The sequence below is a fragment of the Pan troglodytes genome, chromosome 16 (genome assembly GCF_028858775.2).
Source record: "Pan troglodytes isolate AG18354 chromosome 16, NHGRI_mPanTro3-v2.0_pri, whole genome shotgun sequence".
NCBI classification, from domain to species: Eukaryota; Metazoa; Chordata; class Mammalia; order Primates; family Hominidae; genus Pan; species Pan troglodytes.
Window position 1 is genome coordinate 50,531,603 of NC_072414.2, and position 22,244 is coordinate 50,553,846.

A 22,244-nucleotide genomic window follows, 5' to 3' on the forward strand; every position below is an offset into this window, starting at 1 on the left:
TCTCCACTATGTGGCACAGCACATTGAGCTCAACAACGTTCTATCAGACTGATGTTGCCATAACACTGCATATCTTCACTCAGGAGGGGCGACAGCCCTAAGTCTCTTATGTGGCAAAATAAAATCCAACTTTCAGCGCTAAAAAGGCCCTGCTTTTCTGGAGCGAACCCCTTCAGAGGTCTCACAAGAATTTAAAAGAGAATTTCTAGACCACAAGTTTTAGTGTGGAGAGCTGCAGGCTTAGAGAATTGCAGGGATGTTTGAAGCCCTGCCCACAGTTCCAGGAAACACCCTTTGTATATGAGCTCCTTTCCCACACAAATGTGAGAAGGAGGCTATGACCCTGGAAATTGAACACAGGGAAACAGAAACCCTGCCGAAACTATTCTTGCATTGACATTAGACACAAAAACACCCATATAAGCTTGATTTGCTGTCACAATCAAATAAAATAATAACATGTAAGCATTTCAAAGAGATTCCACTGACATTCTCACTTGTGATTCTGACAACAAGCCTGTAAGTAAGCAAGAAAGGCAGGCGTCACAGCTCCTAAGTGACAGACGAGGAAATCAGCCTTGCGGAGGTTAAATGATCTCAACAAGGTCAGACAGCTAGTTGGTGCAAAGTGGGGCCCTGAACCCAGATCTTCTGACTCTTGGTCAAGAGCTCTATTCATTCCGCTGTGTCTGCTCTCTTACTATATCAGAAAAGGGAACAGCCACCAACTTCCTGTGTTGACCCTAGACCAGGGCTTCTTGATCACAGCGCACTTAACATTTGGGGCTGGATAATTCTTTGTTGTGAGAGGCTGTCCTGTGCATTGAAGGGTGTTGAGCAGCATCCCTGGCCTCTACCCACTAATGCCAGTAGAACTCCCCTTGCCCCCTGTTTTGACAACCAAAACTATCTCCAGGTGTTGCCATGTTTCCAAATGCCCCAAGGTGGGGGAAGGTAACAGCAGAGCAAACTTACCCCTCAGTTGAAAAACACTGCCCTAAATGATGCCTGAGAATGCTGTCCACGTGTTTGAGAAAGCAGTGGTGATTAAGTTAGTTCTGTGAAAGGAGAAACAAAATCAAAAGAGGAACTTGTGCTGATACCAGTGAGTCTGGGACCACGAAACTTGGCCGTGAGAGACAGAATTGTGCAGCACCAGGGAGTTATCTAAAAAGTTCTCTTCTGGGCCACCCTCTGAACTTAACCTTCTGTGTTCTCGCTCCACTCCTTCAGGCTCAGTCAGCTCTGCAAAACCCAATCCACTTTCCAAGGAAACATTTCTGGAAGGCAACACAGAATTAGTTAATGTGATGAGAGGCAGAATAGAGCAGTTAAGATGCAGGCTCTGCACATACCACAACGTGGATGAATCTCACTTAATGTTGGGTAAGAAGAGCCAGGCCCAAAAGAGCATCTATTGTGTGAATCTACTAACTCGAAGTTCAAGAGCAGGCAAAACTAATCTCCGGTGATGGAAGTCTGAACAGTTACATCTGGTGGTGGTGTTGCCTGGAGAAACGTTTCAGAGAACAGAAATGTTCTCTGCCTTGATCTTGGTGGTGGCTACAGTGGTTGTAAACATAATAGACACTCACAACATTCACAGAGCTATACACTTAGGATTCATCACCTAAAAAAAAAAGAAAGAAAAAGAAAAGAATGTTGACTCTAGAACCAAATTGTCTGAGTTTAAGTTTCATCCCTGAGGATGACTCTGGTTACCTTAGAGCATTTTGTGAAAAGTTAATAAACTACACAGGGTATACAGGAAGTGCACAATAAGTATTTGCATCATTATAATTAACAGAACTACACTTCAGCCAAGCGCAGTGGCTCACGCCTGTAATCCCAGAACTTCAGGAGGCCAAGGCAGGCAGATCACGAGGTCAGGAGATCGAGACCATCCTGGCTAATATGGTGAAACCCTTTCTCTACTAAAAACACACAAAAAAATTAGCCGAGCTTGGTGGCAGGTGCCTGTAGTCCCAGCTACTCGGGAGGCCAAAGCAGGAGAATGGCGTGAACCCGGGAGGCGGAGCTTGCAGTGAGCCGAGATTGTGCCACTGCACTCCAGCCTGGGTGACACAGAGAGACTCTGTCTCAAAAAAAAAAAAAAGAACTACACTTCTAGCCAGTCAGGCAAAGCCAAGGATTAAGAGAGTTACTCTGAATTTCTCTGCTGCCCCCTCTGCCTCACCTCCCATGCATTGAACACAGAGTGTATATGTAAGTCCTCCCACCCCAACCATCAAGACAGGCACATCTGCCATTTTTCTCTGTCTTCTTCAGTTCCTTCCAGGTTCTCTCTGGCTTGCTTAGGAGCTGCCCCTGTTTGCAGAGCTCTTCATCAATAGACTGAATATTTACAGAATAGCGCAGTTTTGATTAAACAGTTCATTTCACTGGAGACTGGGGTGGTGTATTGTGTCTCCTCCGGAGTTATTCTTGGCATCAGCAGCCCTTGCTCTTAGCATCCATTTCTTTACATTTTAAGGTGGAGCATAAGAAGAACTGCAGTGAAACAGATCAGATGGGGGGCAGGTGGGATTTCTCTTTACCTTTCCCCCGCTATTTCTTGGTGGATTTATCCTGTTATCTTCACTGCTATTTGCTCCTTGCTATCTTTTATTCTTCTATTTTGAAACTGGCTGAGTCAGAAGGAAATAAACAAATGCAAGGGTGTGTAGAAAGAGCATTAGATGGTAGGTCCAGAAACTTGGACTCTACATCCAGCATCTAGTGATGTGATTGATTGATATCTGTTTTAGCTTTTCGGCACCTCAGGTTTTGGGCTGTTTTGTTTTTTTTTTTTTTTTAATCTGTTAATTGAAGTGATTGGTCTAGATTTGTGGTCTTTGAATGTGTGTCAGCCATGGAAACCTTCCTACAAACAGAATCTCAAGCAGAAAATGTTAAAACCTAAAAGCAATTTTGTTTGGGTTGAAACAAGGTGGGCGGGCAGTCAGGAACCCACCCTTTTATCTTCTGTGTCCTCTGCCATTTCCTGTAGCAGCCCCCAAAGTAGTTCCACAAGATCCTTGGCCTTGGGATCCTAGAGCACAATGTCTAAACCATTCGATGTGCCTATTTAGAAACTCATTTCCTGCTCTTAAAGCGCTCAGCCCTCTCCCCTACACATAAAGCCTTGCCTCCATGAAAGCAGGGAGGACTAGCCTTCGAAACCCCAGCACACAGAGGTGAGTGTGAGCACAGCTCAACAGTATACAAGCCCACTGGAAAGCTGCCCCAGACAGAATTTCCTCAGTTGCATCCTATGGACTATCAGTCCCAGAAGTGCTTGGCCAAAAAAGGAAATACAGAGGGCGGGGGCGGCTTGCTTCAAAGTAATTGAGGTTGAGAGCCACTGTATATCATCTGCCCCTTCTAGAGATTAAATTCACAGTAGCTTCTTCTCTCGGGCCAGCAGGAAGCCTGATTAATGTTGCTTAATACAACATTTCCCAAATTTATTTGGCCACAAAACTCCTTTTTCCCCATAACTCCTATTAATATCACAGGAAACAGTTTGAGATCAGAAAAGCCTTCACAAAGGCAATTTTTAAAGACTGAGTTATAAGGCTCAAAATAAATGAGGAATTCTAGAAAAGGAAGGGAGGAGGGAGAAGGACACTGGTTTGGGGTCTGGAGGGCTTTAAGATGAGGGCGAAACAAGGACCACCCATGATTCCAAAGAATATCCGGAACTTGCTTGTTGTCTGTTGGTGCCTTTCTTTCAGCTCATTCCTAGAGGGCAGACAGAGGCAGGAGTTGCTGTGTTGCTGGCCAGTGGCTCCTGACCATAGGAAGGGGACTGTGGGTGTGAGAAGTGAAGCAGAGCAGGCCCCTGCCTCTGTTCTCCCCTTTCCCCTGGTATTGGCTCACCATGACAAATCTTTCCCTAGGAAGGGCAGAAAATGAATTATCCTGTTAAATCAATTCAGCAGATAACCTACCTCTGTGCAGGCCTTGTGCTGGGACCACATAGATGCATAAGACATGTACAGCTTAGAGCCTAGTCATGAAATGGGAAATAAACAGCCCCATCCTCAAGGTCTGAACAGGGGATTGGGGAGCACAAAGAAGGGCCCCACCCCAACCAGCTGTCAAGAGAACTATCCATACATTCTAATTTCTCCAAGGTTGAGGGCTAAGGTGTAGGAAGAGGAGAGAGGTTCCAAGCAGAAGGAATTGCAGAAGCAAAGGCACAGAGGCATCCGGGACCTGCGAGCAGCTATGGCTGGAGCCGCGTGTCGCAGGATGGAGAGCGTGTGAACAGAGGGGACTGGAAGCGGATCCTCCCAGGAAGCAGTTGCAGGCGGTCATGCTACAGTGAGTTGCTGATAGTAGGAGGGGAAGAAAGAGGAAGGGGGAGTGGAAGATGACTCAGTGGGGGTGAGCCAGTGCCTGGAAGAGAGGAATGTGTGAGCAGAATGAGGAAGTTAGCAAAAGCTGGTTGAAGGTAGGAGGTGGAAAGACAAGTTCAGCCCTCAACAAGTTAAGCAGGTTATATAAGAAGTCCAGGCATGGATGACGATGATCATAATCATGATGGGGAGGATGACAAAGATGACTAGGAACGCTCTGTCATCTCTCTCTCTCTCTCTCTTTCCTTCCTGGTTGTGTGAGTTTGCAGGGAGACGGGAGGTTGTGAAGAACAATAATCAGAAGAGAGTTTGTGTCTTCATCAGAAAGCACCTGGGGCAGGTAGAGTTGGTGCTAGCTTCTCCATCCATCCCTGACACCCCAGCCCCATTCATCACTCAGCAGAAGACAGGCTGGGCTGGCCCAACTTGGTCCTGTACCCCCACCACCCCAGAACCCCACTGGTCCATAGTGAGGATCCCTTCTTTTTGACTCTCCTCCTTCTCTGTGACTCGCCTAAGCCTGATCCTACACCTTCTATCCCAGCCACTGCCTCAGCTTCCTCCACCCCCATCTTGGGACGAGCCACCTCCCCGGCTGGGTAGCATGGGACAAGCCATCTCCCTGCAGAGGCAGAGAACCAGTGACACTACACGCAAACCAAGGCCATGCTGCAAACAGAACACCAAGGCACCCTCATCTTAGGATGCATTATATTCGGGGTAGATGTTGAATTCTAGTAACACATTCCCTGGGGTGTTTTCAAATCCACACACACTGGAGCCTTGTTCCAGCCTCACTGTGGGCGAAGGCCCCGGGCTCACCTCCAGCCTCAGGCTGGCTCTGGCTGCTGCCCCTGTTCCATCCTGGCAAGCGGAACTGAACAGGCCCGACTCCACAGCCCCCGGTGATGCCAGCTGCAACCTCTGCTGACTCCAACCTCAGGTCCCTGCGTGCCTGCTTCTAAATCCACACGTTCCTGCTCCTTCCTGCCCCTGCTGCCCTCTCAGAATGCCACTTCTTTCTGCCAAGACCTCAGGCATTGCTATGGCCCAGCCCCATCTTTATTGATGTCGGGGCTCTGTCCCCTTGCAGAGCCCATCCGATTGCCACCCACATCTGGGACAGCAAAAGACTTCTCAGTTTCCTCCAGAGTTCAGTTTCTTCCAAAAAGCTTGGCACATCTTAGCTGCCAGTGTGAACTGTGAGCTCCCAGAGATGCCCGTGGCACTTTCCAACATTCGTCACTTTTGACACATCTAAAATATCCTAGCTCCCAGAGCTGCGTGAGCACCAGCCCAGATGGACCGGCTGCTGGGGAAGCATCAGTCTCTCCAGGGCCTCTGTGAAGCCCTGGGGCAGGAGGGGGATGTCTGACAAAGCTTCCTAACTGAGGAGCCCCACTTCCTCTCGCTCTGGGCACCCCTGCCAAATAAGCAGGCACCTCTATGTTCCAGCAGCCCTCGCTGCCCAGCTTCTGAGCTGCAAGCCAGCTTCCTTCCACAGAATTCTCTGCACCTTGGCTTCCGGTGGCTCCAAGCACTTTGCCATCTGCCGAGTCAGTTCTGCCAGAGAGGAAGCAGCTGATGTGGGGAGTTCTCTGTGGGGGCCACCTTTCCTCTCTCAGGTCACCTTTACTGTCAGAAGGAAACTGACCCCCTGACCTATTAAATAGCTGAAATCAAGGGCCACTAGGGCCCAAGTCGGTGAAGGTGCAGCTAAAGGCAAGAAGGTCAGCATCTAGCTAGACAGACAAGAAAGCCAAGAAGACAGACGAGGTGAGTGGACCCTTTGACTCCACAGTCAGACAGCAAGAGAGCTACTCCCAGAGTTCTCTGGGGCATGAAGGGGCTGCAGGGGTAGGTGAACAGCATCCAGAGAAATAGTTATCATGGAAAGTGCAAGCAGGAAACAAGCTGGGATTTTTTTTTTATTTAAAATTATTTTTCAGGCCAGGCACAGAGGCTCACGCCTATAATCCCAACACTTTGGGAGCCCGAGGCAGGAGGATCACTTGAGGCCGGGAGTTTGAGACCAGCCTGAGCAACACAATGAGGCCCTGTGTCTATGATAAATAAATAAATAAATAAATTAGCTAGTGGAGCAGGGCTGGTGGCATGTGCCTGCGATCTCAGCTACTTGAGAAGCTGAGGAGGGAGGATCGCTTGAGCCCAGGAGTTCAAGGCTGCAGTGAGCTATGATCACTACACTCCAGCCCAGGCAACAGAGCCAGAACTTGTCTCTAAAAATATAAAGAAATAAAAGAAAAGAAATTCTTTTAAGGAAGTAAATACTAACATGGCTCATAAATTAAAAGAATATAAAATAGAATAGATTTGCAAAATCTCACCCCCATCCCACGATGTCCATATCCATTCCCTCCTCTCCCTTTCCCACCATGGGTAACCACTTATATTCATCTCATCTGTATCTTTCCAACATATCCTTACGCAGCTGAAAGCCAACATGGAGTTATTTACTTATGCCCCCACCCTTCCACAAAAGTATCACACTTTAGATACTGTTCTGCACCTTACTTTGGCAACTCAGCAGTACATTCTAGAAATCTTTTCAAATCAGTACAGAGTGTTTCTTTAGTCAAGCTGCAAAGTATTCCATTGAGGGATATGTCCCCGTTCAGTTATCTAGACACTAGATGGACACTTGGGATGTTTCCAGTATTTTACAATTACAGACAATCCTGCAACGAATGACCTTGCATTAATTTCATTTCGTAAGTGTGCAGATATAGCCACAGGGTAGATTCCCATGCAGGAAATGCTGAGTAAAGAGAAAATGCATTTGTAACTTTCATAGCTGTTGCCAAATCTCTCTCCATTGGAGTTGCACCATTTTGCATTCCTGCCAGTGTCTCCATCAAGGTGTGTGGTCACATTTTTTAATGTTTACCAATCTGATGGTTGAGACTTGTGTCTCAGTATAGATTTACTTTGTATTTTTCATCTTAGGAGTGAGGTTGAGGATCTTTTCATATGTTAAAGGGCCATTCATATTCCTTTTTCTGTGAAATGGCTCCTCATGTCCTTGGTTGGCCCATTTTTTGTTCTGTGGGTTGCTGTCCTTGGTCTCCTTGATTTCTAGGCATTCTATAGATATTGGGGATATTCACCCTTTGTGTTATGAGTTGCAATTATCTTTTCTCACTTTATTGTTCATTTTTTGCCTCTGCTTATGGTCTTTTTTTAATTTAGTTGGTCATACAGAAGTTTTTTGTTTGCTTTAATATAGTCTAATTTAATAATCTTTTACAGTTTCTGAATTTTGAATCACAGAGGGAGATTCTTATTCAAAAGGTTATCAAGGAATTAGCCCATATTTTTTTTTTCTGGTCATTTTATGATTCCTATTATTTCATTTAAAAATTGGATCCATTTGGAGTTTTTCCTGATGTATGATGAGAGGTATGGACCAAACTTATGTCTTTTCATCTTTTTCCAGATCTCCCAATACTATTTTTTAAAGTCCATCTTTACCCCAGCACTTTGAGAAATTAGATTTCCACTGCCCAGAACAACCTGGCCAATTTGAGAAGTCACTTCTATCAAATACTGAATTCAAATATATGCATTTGAGTGTTCTGGGTTTCTATTCTGCTTCTTTATCCATGCTCCTGTATACACAGCTTGAATTACTGAATCTTTACGGTACGTGTTAGTATGAAATAGGACAAATCTTCCCCCATAGTTCTTTTTAGTTCAGAGCTCCCCTGGCCATTTACTGGCAAGGTGAGCTCTGTCACTGGGGCTCTCCTTGCTCACTGTCATGTTTTATTCTCTTCTCTCCTACAAGGAGGCCAATATATGCCTGCAGACATCCAACCAGGGAAAGAGGCAAGCACAGCCCCCTCCCCAAACAAGGCAAAGGCAGGGGTGCAAGGCCTTCTGGGAGAGTCCCAGTAGGCCATGTCTATGTACCCCTTTGAGGCCGGTGTTCTGGGGAAAGGCCAAATAGGAGACCTATGTCTTCCTGGAGGTTTGGACTTTGCCCTGAAGATTCTCAGCACTGATCTTCTGGTCCATCCAATCTGTTTAAATGAAGGTGATCCCAGATAACCTCAACATAAAGAGTCATCCTGTCTGATATTCTGTCTCCTCATGATCTGTTACTGATCAGGTGCAGAAGAACTCTTCAAGGAGGAAGATGTTACAACAGCAATATCAATCCCTACTTCTACTACCACCAATGCCACCATGGCCACCTTTATTCATTGAGAACCTGCTATATACCAGGCATTGTGGGAGGTACTTTACACATTTATCTCATTCACTTACAATCCCATGAGGAAACCATCTGTAAACTTGCCCAGAATTGTGGCTTATTAGTGGCAGAGCCAAGCTTTGGATCCCAGCCTGGTTCCAAAACTCATACTCTTCATCACTGGGCAACTTCTTCTCAGAATGATCTGCCACCCTGGGATGATGCAAATTCCCAGGCCTCCCAGACCTACTGAATCAGCTGCTCTGGGAATGGCACCCAGGAGTCTGCATCTCCAGCACATGAATACATGAGAGCCACTGCTCACAAATGTAGAAAGTTAGGTAATATATCAGGGAGGCTGTGAGGATGAGTATTTCCTTAGCAGTGGTGTAAGGGCAGAACCCTGGCTGGTGTGTTTTGCAGTCAGACTGATTTCCTCATTAGCAGAGAGTGTTAACCGGTAGCCTAGTTTGGCTCCTCGAGGTGCCTGATTCAGACAGAGCATCCCACAGCTGGAGCACCCTAGCTGGTGGAGGCAGGGACTCAGCCAAGTAGGCTCCAGAGCTGCCACCTAAGCCCAGTAGATTTCTCTTGCCCAGAACAACCTGGCCAAATGGAAGACGGGAGGCTGAAATCCTCACTCCAAAGAGGGGCCTCCTTTTCTTGGCACAAAGGCACCGCGCCAAGCTACACAGCTAAGGCAGTGTGCTACCTAAAGCAGGTGCACAGAATTCACAGAGAGGTACCAAATAGGCTGGCAAAGACCTTGGTGGATAAGTACCCATAAATATCTGGAAGGAACTATGTTGGGTTGAGACATGAGAAGGAAGAGATCTTAGGCAAGTTTGGAAGGGGAAACAACGCATTGAACGCCAAGCCCTGGACTAGACATTTCATCAACTTCGTTCATCCTCACTACCACCCACACAAGACGGTCTTCCTATTTCCAACTTAGAAGAAGGAAGTTGAGGCTCCTACTGGTTAAGCAAGCTTCCCAAGGCCATACAGCTAATAAGTGTTAAACAATCAAACACAGAACTGACTGGCTCCAAAGCCAGTGCCCGCCCCACCGGCCACTCCACTACCCTGCCTCTGCCATTGCTCCCTATGGCAACCTGGAAACTGTGGGGTACCTGCCTGTGGTCTGAAGTGGGCAGGCAGCAGTCAGCTGGGCCTCCAGATATGGGTGGTGAAGGGAGGATACAGGTCCAAAAGAATATCTTAGGGGAAACAGTGCACATGCCCAGAAAACTTTTATAGTCTCAGAACTTAGATGTGCGGAGAAATCGAATTCTGGTCCTGGTTTGCTTTTTTAGCCAGTTGTGGGCCTTGGCAGTCACTGAACCCCTCCTTATTTCTTCATGAGGAAATTAACATGCCTAGGATAGGAACAGCTGTGCTGCAGACCCCAGGGTCAGGCAAGTCTCAAAGAAGATGAGAGACACCAAGGGCCTCAGGAAAGCTGAAGGGCACAGGGTGCATGCTGCAGCCATGACCTCAACCTCTGTGAGTCTAGAGGTGACCATATTGGCCACACATAAGCTCACCTTCCCCCCTACATTTCATAATCCTTCCCTCCCATCAGGGCCAGCCTTTGATAAAAATTCCCAAGATTATCTGAGGAGCTGGTGGTACCACCCACCAATGGAGTTCATCTGGCTGCCTTTACACCAGCCACCTTATGGCTGGGTGGGCACTTTCCTATTCTTCGGCCAACACAACACTTTCCAAACTGTGTGACAGATGTTTATTTACTTGCCTCTACCATAAGACCATGAGCTTTTTGAAAGCATGGTCTGTCTTATTCACTGTTAGGTATCACAGTGTATTCACAATCCCTGACACATAGTAGGTGCTTAATAAATGTGTGGTTGAATGAATGAATGAATTAATGAATGAATGAATGGGATCAGGGTGGGCCTTCAGTCTCTAAAAGCATACCCAAGAGCCAGCCCTCTCAGCCCCACGTCCCCACATGGGGAAGCCCTAGGGAGGTTCAAGGACTAGATCAGGCCCATTTTCTCATCAGGCAGCCCCCAAACCTCTGCCCCAAAGAGCACATCCAACATGCTTTCAGCCCACACTCCCCACCCACGGTTTACTGCCTGTAATCCCAGCTACTCGGGAGGCCGAGGCACAAGAATCACTGGAACCTGGGAGGCAGAGGTTGCAGTGAGCCGAGACCACCCCATTGCACTCCAGCCTGAGTGACAAGAGCAAAACTCTGTTTCAAAAAAAAAACAAAAAGAATAACCTTGGGCTGTTTGGCCAAGTTAATGCTTAATGCTTTCCTCATGCTGCAAGAGTTTATCTTTGCCCAGATTCCAGCTCCAGGGAGGGGAATATTCCTGCAGAACAGCCAGGCGTTCCCAGGTCACCTCTGCTCTCACTCTCGCTTTTCTTTTTGCATGATTAAATCCGGCCTAAAAACACGTCTCAGGGGCACATATCTGTCACTCATAATAATCCTATAAGGTAGGTACTACTGTTAGTCTTATTATATAGTTGAGACACAGAGAGGTTAAATAACTAGCCCAAGGTCACACAGTTAATAAGTAGCAGAGCTGGGATTTAAGCCAGGCAATCTGGCTCCAGAGCTCGGTGCCTTTTTTTTTTCTTTGACAGGGTTTGGCTCTGTCACCTGAGCTGGAGTGCAGTGGCACAATCACTGCTCACTGCAGTCTCGACCTCGCTCAGGTGATCCTCCCACCTCAACCTCCCAAGTAGCTGGGACTATAGGCACGCACCACCATACCCACCTAGAGCCCAAGCTCCTAACCGCTTCACAGCACTGTGTCTTGCTGTGCAGTAACAAGCCACGCTCAGGGCATGGGCCCAACTTGAGTCTCTTCCATCCACGGGTCCAGACTGGAAAGGAAGCAGCAATCTTCTCTTCTTTTCTCACTGAGTATAAGGCACCCAATTCATCTTCTGGCAGCTGACCTGGAGGACGGAGTGGCCCTGATTTTCCTTTTACAGGTACAATCACTGCCAATACTAAAGCATTGCCTGTCCCCACCTGCCAGGGCACGCAGGATCCTTGTCTCCAGCAGTAACTTCATGAGGTAGGTGGCTCTGGGCTGAGAAAGGACTTGCATATTCCTAGATCCCTTGACTGTGATGTCGAAGGTCCTCTGCCCCCACCCCTCCTTCTATTCCTTGTAAGCTTCACTTGGCAATTGTGTAGTTTATGTCTGGTACAGGAATGAAGGATAAGGTCAAATGAAGCTCAAAGCCAGGAGCTAGATAGTCATGATATATCAAATAAAGTTTTGGAACAAGAACACAATGGGATTAATTTGCCAATCAAAACAGCACTTGGCAACTTGACTGTAAGCCAAGATCTCTCATGGCAAGAGCAGCTGAAGGGCCTGTGATTGTCCAGCTCCTGGGGAGCCTCCCTGGCCTAACTGTGGTCAGATGCCAGCATCACAGCCCCCTTAGCTGGGTAAGGATTCTCCTAGTGCTACCTCTGGGAGGGAAAGAAAAAAAATCTAGTCTGAGAATGAGACCAGCAGACAGCAGCTCTGCCAGGTGTTTGAAGGGTGAAGGTCATGGGACTCTGTTTTTATTACCCTGGTCACCCCAATTGTTTCGGGGTATTTCCCATAGACAAGAGGATGCCCCAGTCAGCTGTCTTCTGTGATTCAAGACCCAGTCTACTGTCTTCTGTGATTCAAGACCTGTTTCCTCTTGTGCCGACCAGGGGCCTTACTTGGAGGCATCGGCCTTTATGTGGCACGGAATGTAAGCCCTCTGAGCTTTAACAGAGATAGAAAGAGTCCTAGAGCATGGCAGGGAAGAGGGTCGGAACCTCTGTCCTCCAGCACAGTAGAAAGATGCTGGCTTGAATGTCAGGAGAGCCCAGAGTTTCTACCTGGATGCATGGTTTGGGGCATGTCAGGTGGCCTTTCTGGGTCCCAGTTTCTTCATCTGTGACATGAGGAAGGCAGACTAGATCATCACTACCAATAAAAGCTCCCTGGTCCTTGGGGAGCAGTGGTTGGAGTGGGAGAAGGGCATCGCCCAGCTATTTTCCAACACATCGTAAAAGATATGGCACAGGACAACTGAATGTTGACTTGGTTTGCTTACCCGTGGAATTCTATCCACTTGGTGTGGTAAAACAGATTCTCGCCAGAGAACTGGAAGTGTAGATGGGTGGTGTTATCTATATCCTTGATTGATAAGAGAAGGAAAATGAATTTTTCCTCAATAAGTACAGGTTGTTTGAAACGCAGGCTGGGTGCAGCGACGCTGCACGGTCTCCAGGCGCCTTGTGTTTCTAACCCTCTTGCTGGACAACTTGGCCTCCACAGGGTAGTCCCCAGGGAACCCTTGGCCATCTCCGGCCTGAAGGAATCAGGGAAGACCTTCCGGACATGCCAAGTCTCCCTGAGATCCTGCTCCATGTGGGCTGGCTCCCTCCCTGACCTGGTCTTTTGGTTCAAAGTCAGGCCTGGAGTTATATCTGCCAATTGACCCCAACCTCCAGAAAACTCAGAAACAGCCTGTCCTCTCAGGCCTGCAAACCAGGAGCAGCCAGGCCCAGCCCTGACTTATGCAAGTAACTACCACAGAAGGCCTGCTGTGCAGCCTATGCCGCTCATCCTGGATCAAGGGCAATGTGGAGAAACCACATTATTGCTTGACTGTAGCGCATTATTCCAACAATCATTTTAAATGTGCACTTGTGTAACCACGATCACCATCAAGATGTAGGATATTTCCATCTCTCTTTAGAGATTCCCTTTTGCCCTTTGCTAGTTAATCCCCACCCCATTCCCTGGACCCAGGAAATCACTGATCTGCTCTCAATCACTATAGTTTTGCTTTTCCAGAACGTCCTGTAAATGGAATCACACAATTTGTAACCTTTTAAATCTAGCTTCTTTCACTTAGCTTTATGCATTTTAGATGTATCCATGTTCTTGCATGTGTCAGCAATTGTTCCTTTTTCCTGCTGAGTAGTATTCCATTGGATGGATATGCGACAATTTGTTTATCCATTTACCAGTTGATAGATATTTGGGTTGTTTCAGATTTGGGGTTATTATGAATAAAGCTGCCATGAGCATTTGAATATTTATGTGGACATATGTTTCCATTTCTCCTGAGTAAACGCTTGAAGTTTACTGGGTCCTATAGTAAGTGTACGTTTGCCTTTAAAGAACTTGTCAAACTGTTTTCCAAAGAAAGTATTTTTTGTTCTCACCAGCAATCTATGAGGAGTTCTACCCGGTTTTGTCAGTCTTTTTAATTTTAGCCATTCTAAAGGGAGAGAAGTGATATTCCGTTGTGTTTTAAATTTGCATTTCTCCCATGACTAATGATGTTAAGCACATTTTCTTGTACACATGTGCCCTTTGTGTATCTTCTTTTAAGGATATCTGTTCAATTCTCTCACCCCACCTTGAACCTACACAGGGTGGAATGTGCCTATGACCTTGGAAGGACTTTAGGGAAGCAAGCCCCACTTTCCCCAGAGAGGATTCCAGTACAAATGGAAAGCTCTTCTGAATGGCATACTCTTTCATAACCAGATTTCTTAAAAGAAAAAAATCATTCTGATTCTAGCCAGAAGTGCAGTAGAATTCAAGAGAATTTAAGGGAAAAGTTTAGAAGAAAAAAATTTTTGGCAAGGAAAAAGACTCTACTTACTTTTTTCCCTGGGATCCACAGAAGAAGAAATTGTGGCCTCAGGCTACAGTAGTACGGCGCCAAAATGGACTCAAAAAAAAAAAAAAAAAAACAGAATAAATCAGACATGAAAATAACTTTCCTTCCACCCCGTATCTCATTTTCTTATTTGACAAAAAAAATAGTAAAGAGCAACTACAACAACAAAGAACAGGTGAAACAAGAATGCAAAAAGTGACGGGAAGATGGCAAACTCCAAAATGTAATAAATTAACTTCAGCAGCTTTAAACCTAAAGCTATTTGTAAAGAATAGCTAGAAAAGAAACCCACTCAAGACAAACTTAGGAATTTCTTCTGAGTTCAAAACAATATCTTAATGACCTGAAAAATTACCACGGCTTTACAAAGCACCTCATTCACTCCTTAGGAGTGAATTATACCTTGGGTAATTGAGGTTCGATATTATAGTGAAGTGATGCTAGGGTGTCACAAGAGGTGAAGGAAAATACAAAGTTTAGTAACTATTGTGCACATTCAGAAACTGAGACACAGAATTACTTTCAAGAAAATAAGTAAATGGGAGGGTCAGGTGTCCAGGTCAGGGCAAAATTCAAGATGGTGGGAGTGGGAGAAACATTCCTCACCGTGGCCTTGGGCAGAATCTGCTTATCTCCAGACAAAGCTCAGCAACAGCTAGGAGCTGAATCTGTAAGGTCCAGCAGTGACTAAATTCCCACACAAATGTTTCCATCTTTCCATCGTGCAAGAAATTCTGAAGTCAACATTGCCCAGCTACAGATCATTGGCCTGACCACAGAAACCAGGGACAGAGCTGCGGCTACATTTATTACATAGGATTGTTCCATCCTGAGCAGAGTACATGGCCTGGAGAGTTTTCAGGGCAGTTATGAAATTTCGGTCTTCCAGAGGACCCTTGCCAGGTCTAGGAATATTTTCAGCAGTGGATGTTTACAAAGCAAAAGCCCCCCACACACACATTAGCAAATTAAATAATGCATGTTGTATGAAAAACCTTGTGAGGGGCATAGCAATACCTGAGGCTTCTTTCTTATGCACTTGTGTGCCCAGCACCAGCCAATACATGGAAAGGGCTCAACAAACACTGAGCTGAGCAACAGCCTCTAGCCCAGGCATCATGGGCGGGAGGCAGATCCTGACTCCAATCAGGCCTCCTATGGTAGAATCCCTGGTTCTCTCCCATGGAAGGTGCCCCACCTCAATTGCCTGCAGTCACCCATCTGCTGATGTCCTTACCCAAAAGAAAATGAAATAATTTATTCTTATATGAAATATCAGGAACCCTCAAACCTAGGAGTTAACTAGGAATAGAAAAATCACTTGCTGCAAGAAATAATATTAGAAATGTAATGGCTGGACCCAGCTTCTCCTTCTGACTAATTTTAAGGATTGTTTTGCTGCTCTAGGAACTTATTGTCATACAGACGACAACCCCAAGCCTCCCTAGTCCATCAACCCCTTTTCCTGGATACAGGGGCTGAATCCCTTGATGGATTTGATCACTTACCTCAATTTAATATTCCTCCTCCTAAAACCACAGTATCATCCCCAGATTCTTATCACTGGTGTGACTTTACCTCTTCTGAAGACATGAGAAAAGCTCCAGTTTCAGAAGGTATGCTTGGAGAATGTGCTGCTTCTAGCTTATCCAATATGGAACCAATTTCTTCACTCATAGCTAAAGCATATCCTTTCCTCACAGCTTATCATAGAGTGGCCAGGTTTAAATGAGTCAATACAAATAAGACGGTTGGAAAAGTGCCTGGCACAGAGAAAGCATTCAATATATATCAGCTTTTAAAAATGCTGAAGATCAATTTGAATATATATGTATATATAAAAAGATATAAATAGAATCATACGTAAGGAACTGATTCTACTTTTAGGAAACTACACTAAGAAAATACTAATAGATTCAGATAAATATTTATACATAAAGAATATCATCAGAGAATTGTTTGTAATAGGGCAAAGAAAACCTTGAAACAGCATAAATTTTCAACAATAGTGGAATAAGTAATAAATTATGGCACTTTTTCCAAGTATGTTTTGAAGAATTTTTGATGCTATGAGAAAATGATAATGATAAGTGAAGAAGGATTTAAAACTATTTATGTAACATGATCTCAATTATACACACTGTAAATAAGAATCTATGGAACAAATATCTCCATAAGAAAACATTATGAAGACATACTCCAAATGTTATTTGTGTTTTTTTCTAAATAATAATATTCTTTATTTTTTCAGCATTTTTCAAATTATACTGAAATATATTTTCAGCATACATACAATGAGCATCCCTTAATTCTACAAAAAGCAAAATAAAATATGAAACAGTTAAAAGTCTATTGCAACACTATAATTTGAAGGGGAGAAAAAGGCTAAGGACCTACACTAGGCCACTGGGCAGAGAAAGGAGATCATTCTGAGGCTGAGTCCTCAGTATGTGGTGACCCAGTAGAGAGGCAAGAGAGGGCATAAGCTCTAAGCTTTCTAGCTTGGGCATAGAGATGAATGACAGTGTTATGGACCACAATAGGAAACGTAGGAAGAAAGGAAGAATGGGTTGGGAGGAAGGAAAATACATTTAGTTTGGCCTTGCTGAGTCTGTAGTGCCCAAACAGTACCCAGGCAAAGATGCCCAGTCGAGAGCTGGTGATGTGCAAAGCTAAAACTTGTAGGAAGAAACTGCAGTAAAGGTATGAGGGTGGGCACAGCAGTGAGTCCTTGAAGCCACGGGCTTCCCTTAGGATGCCCAAGTGTCCTAAGTGTTCTAGGAATAAGCAACAGACTCTGATCTCATGGAGGCTCAGACCCTTGGGCTTCAGGGCTCTATTCCTTCCACCCCTAAATGTGACCTGAAGTGGCCCCTGCCTGCCTCAGTCATAGGGACTGCTGCTCAATTATGGTGAAGAATCTCTTATAGACACACTGTGACTTAAATGCTATTTGGTGCTGTGGCTGCTGTTTCACTGAAAATTACAGGGCTCTCAGGGTTAACCACATAAAACTTGCTGCTATATATTTGTAACCTCCTTTTTCAATAACACATAGGGAAACCATCTTGGGTTTCAGGACCAAAAAAGTGTGAGTGCCTGGCCACCAGGAATGCCATAACTGATCCCGCTTCCCTCTTTGATGTGGCCAACAAGAAGCTCAGAAAAAAATCTGTGGCCCATCTTCAGCAGCCTTATAATATCACATAGTGTACATTTTTGGGTATTAATATTGACATTTCTATCTTTATTGTTTTACTGCCCTTATTTTCTCTTTGTCCCAAGTTCTTCAACTATGAATTTTTGCCAACTACTTCAAGTTAAAAATGTTCTTCCATGTCATGCCCACCCATTGATTCTGTTTGTTTCTACCTCTTGAAGTTGCGCAAAATAATTCTAGTCTACCTTCTCCACAACAGCCCTTCAACTCTCATGTCATCCACCCAATCTTATTTTTATAGGCACCAGAGCCCCACTTTCTTTAACAATTGCTCATGGATATGAGCTCTTAAAGAGTCTTTCATCCGTCTAGACTTGACTGATGCTTTATCTTCTCTTGAGCTCTTCCCTAAAGCCCCTACGCAGAGCATTCCTCCGCTGCAACACAGCAACCGCTTTTAATAGTTGCTTTTCAAGCTTGCACCCCCTTCCCCCAAGGGGCTGGGGACTCCTGAAAGGAGCCACATGCTCTCTTTGCCTCCAACTAGTACCTAGCCAGGGGGCCTGGGGCATAATACATGCCTAATAAGCGTTTGTTGAGGAAGTGAATAAATGAATGAGCACATACCTGTATACAGTATACAGCTTCCTCACTCATACACATGTTAAAGAGAGCTAAAGCCTCCAGGAAGGGAGAAAAGAGAGGGCCCTGTTCAGTCCAGTTGTTTGTGGGGCTTTCCATCTGACAGCTCTTTTCCATGGTCTCTCCTGAACAGCCTCGAAGCCTCAGCCACCTGGGCTGGAACTTATCTCACAGCTAAATCCAGAGTAAATATACACAAGACAGAATTGGTCCTATGAGGATAACTGGGGTGAATTTCCACAGAAAGAAAGGATTTCACTGATCAGAAATGTAAGGTGCTAGATGCTCCAATTGGTACTTATTCTAACAACGCTCTCTTCTCTAGGTTCTAATTACATGTCAGGCATTGTTCTGAGCTCTTTACAAATATCTTATTTAATCCTCATAACAACCTCATAAGATAGGCACTATTTTTATCCCCATTTTATTTTCATATGACCCTCTTAACATTTGAGGCAGCTATCCTAAAATGAAGAAAGGTGTAGTGTTTCAGTCTCTGAATAAAAAAAAATGAGCTACATTAGGTCCAATGTATAAATGGCTGAAGATTGAGTGCCAGCCTTTGATCCAAGATCTGGATCTGGCAGGACACCTCACCGCTCACTAACATTTATTGAGCACCCACCATTGTGCCCAGTGCTACCCTCCGTGAGTTCACTGACAGGTGGAGGAAGCACACACCTGGATAAATAAATCACCCCGCTGCAGGGCAAGTGTATTAGGATCAGGGAGGCAGTATGGTGCTGAGAGCAAGAAGGAGTAATTATCTCTGACTAGATGAGAAGGCTTCCTGGAGGCTGTGAAGTCTCAGTTCCATTTTAATGAATGGAGCAGCAGAGACAGAGCAGGAGGTGAGGTGCAAAGGTACTGGCATCCAAAAGGGCATTTGGGAACTGTTGGTAGCAGAAGAACGAAAAGAGAGGAGGAGGTGGGGGATGAGGGATCATCACTCAGGTGGTGGCCTTGGCTGCAATACCATGAAGCTGAAAGTCACTAACAGGTATGGTCATTTCTGTTTTAGACTCTTTGAGCAGCTGTGTGCAGGAGGACAGAGAGACCAAACAGAGAGAGACCAGTTAGGAGGCTGCTGTAATAAACCAAGCAAGATACAGTGTGCACGGGAACTAAGGCACAGGATTCTAGGGATATTTAGGAAACCTGAAGCTTTGGACTGATTGAGAAGCTGGCATAGCAGTGCAAGGTGACACCCCGGCTTCTGACTTAGACAGGAGGGCAGCCAGTGAAATCAGCAGGCTAGGTTGGAAGCAGGCTTCCAGGAGTGAGGGCAAGCTGAGACTCTCTATAAGCTCAGAAAAGCCAAAGAGAGCAGCAGAAATTTTCTTCATTATCTCAGAAAAGTTATTCAAATTCTTGCTCACACCTCCTTTTAATAAAATATGATGCATTTCATTCTGTCTTCATAGTGAAAAATCATTGCCCTTTGCTGAGAATTAATAACCTTTTGAGTTAATACCCTTTGGGTAGGAAAATTGGTTTCATTAACATCTCCCCTTGCACTTTGTAGGTTCATCATCTCTTGGTCCTGCTGTCCCCTGAAACCAAAAGCCCAAGACATATTATTTGAGAAGCCTGAATGATTTTATTCTCAGAAAGAATGATCAGGGTCCTTATTAATTGGGCTGAATTGAGTTCACTGACCAAAAAGGTCAGAGCGGCCTTGTGTCTGCTCCTCAGCCGCAGGGGAGCCCACCTTCTACCAGAAGGAAGGGATGAGAGCTTCCTCTCCCAGCTCTTGGCCTGATCCCTAATCTTGGCAGAAAAGATGCGCCCATCTTGACATGCCACGCCATGGAAACGCGCCACCTTGTCAGGCTCTACCAGGCCTCTTGGCAGAGGTGTCTGTCTCTGGTCTAGCACCACAGACGGGACAGCTGTCGGGCTGCCTGGCAGAGTTGGATGGCCACTCACCCACCCCTCCAAAGTGGCTCATGGTCATAGTGAGGCTCCCCCAGAAGAGAGGCTGGAAGGCCCTTCAGTCAAACAACAGAAGGTGATATGTTAAAAACAATCTTCCTCTCCTTTTCCACCTCCCACGGCCTTGGAAAGCCTCCGAATGGACATTCCTCTACTCTTTTCTGTTGCAAACTCTTTAGCAGCAGCCTGGCATCTGGAGCATGAAGCCCAGACTCTTCAGCATCCCAGGGCCCTCCATGCTCTGGCCTGCCTGGCCTTGTCTCCTGCCTCTTTATGTATGCAAGGTTGCATGCCTGTGAGCCTCGACTCATGTTGCTCCCTCAGCCACCCCTGACCCCCACAACAAAACACACACACACACTCAATCATCCTGCAAGGCCAGGGTCAACATCGCATTCCCTGAAAAGCCCTCCCTGAATGCCACACCCTCCCTCAAGCGGCATCCACTACTCCCACTGTGATTCCCCCAACCCTGCCCCACACTCACCCCTGTACCTTGTCCCTGCAAGGCTTACCTGATATAATCTGTCTGCACGTGAGGACAAGTTGAGCCTCAGGAGCTAATACATAGTGTCACCCAACTAAGATGTTCTATTCACTGTCTCTCTAGGTAGGGATGTAGGGATGAAATTGGAGACAGCGATACCTGGGTTCAAATCCCGTCTCTATCAGTTTTTGGCAGTGTGATTTGGGGTGAGGTGCTTATCCACCAAGCCTCCAAAACTGCCTTGCCTATATTCCTTATGACCTAGAGGGTGACTCTAGTGCTTGATTGGCTGGTCACTGGGATAACAGGCTAGAGGATCTGGTGATCTCAACCTCCTAGGCCACCCTCCATCACTTGGCCATTCCACTGGAAACAGTCTTTTGGGCTCCCCACAGTTGTGGCTCATTCTGATCTCCAGCATCTCCCAGTAACCTCTTTGGCTTGTGCTTGTAGAAGCAGCCTTTGAGAAGACGGAGGGCTTCAGATGGAGCAGATGCCAGGCTAAGCACCGTCCCCAATCTTATATTGCAGAGCCATTTGGAAGAAGAGCTCAAGCTGTTGAAACAAACAAAACGCTGCATGAGATGAAGACCAGATTCCTGCTCTTTGGAGAAACCAATCAGGGCTGTCAGATTCGAATCAATCATCCGGACACGTTACAGGAGTGCGGCTTCAACTCCTCCCTGCCTCTGGTGATGATAATCCACGGGTGGTCGGTAGGAAATGCTGACATGCCGTTTTTCTCTCTGATTTCACATTTTCTTTTTTTCTTTCTAGCATGTTCATGTTCATAAAAAGATAGGGAGCTGGTGATAACAACTCCATGCATAATGTTTATGAAGCTCGCTCTAATTTTCCAAGTGCTTCCCCACGCATTAGCTCATTGATTATCTCGATTCCATGAGTAAGCAGCGTGAGAAAATATAATTATCTCCATGTTTCAGACAGAATGTGGCTCAAAGAGGTCACACAGCCCATTGGGGCCCACAAGGGATTGCAGTCCGTGCAGGAAGAAGCCTCCTTCCTGAATCTGCATGTTACACACAGGGGGACATAGGAAGCCAGAAGAATGGACTCCCAGTGAAATGTTGTATCAGCAAGGTTTAAGTTCAGCAGCAAATAACAGAGACTCAAATTAGCAGTGGTTCAAAGAAAACAGAAATTTGTTTTCATTTCGCAAAATATTCCAAAGATATATGTAACCCAAAAACCGGCTAGACAGCTTTGGTCAATGAAGTCCTCCAGGCTCCAGCTCCTTCCAGCTCACTGCTCTGCCATCTTGGGGTGTGACCCTCATCCTCATAGTCCAAGATGGCAGCTAGAGGACTAGCCATCACATCTTTATTCCAGGAAGCACAATGTAGTAAAAGATGTACACAAAGGAGTCAAAAGCAAGGTTTTTACAAGAGCTTTATTGAGATATAATTTACAAAGCGTACAACTTATCCATTTCAAGTTTACACAATTCAATGGCTTTTGATATAAAAGAGTGTTTTTTAGGTGTCCCAGAGCCTCTGTGAAATTCTCCCAGTTACATCCATTGACCATATCTAAGTGGAAAGGTGGCTGAAAAGTATAGGCTGTTAAAGAAAATGTAGCCTTTTAGTGATGCTAAAAATTCTATTACTATGGAAGAAGGAGAGAACGGATATTATTGGCAATAGGTGAAGTCAAACCATGTGAGAACTTGTCTCCAAGAGGAAATCCTGCCTCCCCAGTGTCTAGCCCACCCATGATTTCAAGCATAGTTCACAATTTGAA

The 22,244-nt window shown here is 45.5% G+C and overlaps 1 protein-coding gene across 5 annotated transcripts in view; it reads left to right on the forward strand.

Annotated features, from left to right (window-relative positions):
- LIPC (lipase C, hepatic type) overlaps positions 1-22,244 on the forward strand; it is a 159,128-nt gene that overhangs the window by 107,500 nt on the left and 29,384 nt on the right. For 3 of the 5 annotated variants that reach the window (XM_009429224.5, XM_024349218.3, XM_054667594.1), the window contains one exon: positions 21,015-21,199. In XM_009429224.5, coding sequence (XP_009427499.1) covers positions 21,015-21,199 — 185 coding nt within the window. Of the gene's footprint in view, positions 1-11,466; positions 11,646-21,014; positions 21,200-22,244 lie in introns of those variants that run through there. The other 2 variants (XM_009429226.5, XM_063795053.1) reach the window with 2 other exon arrangements.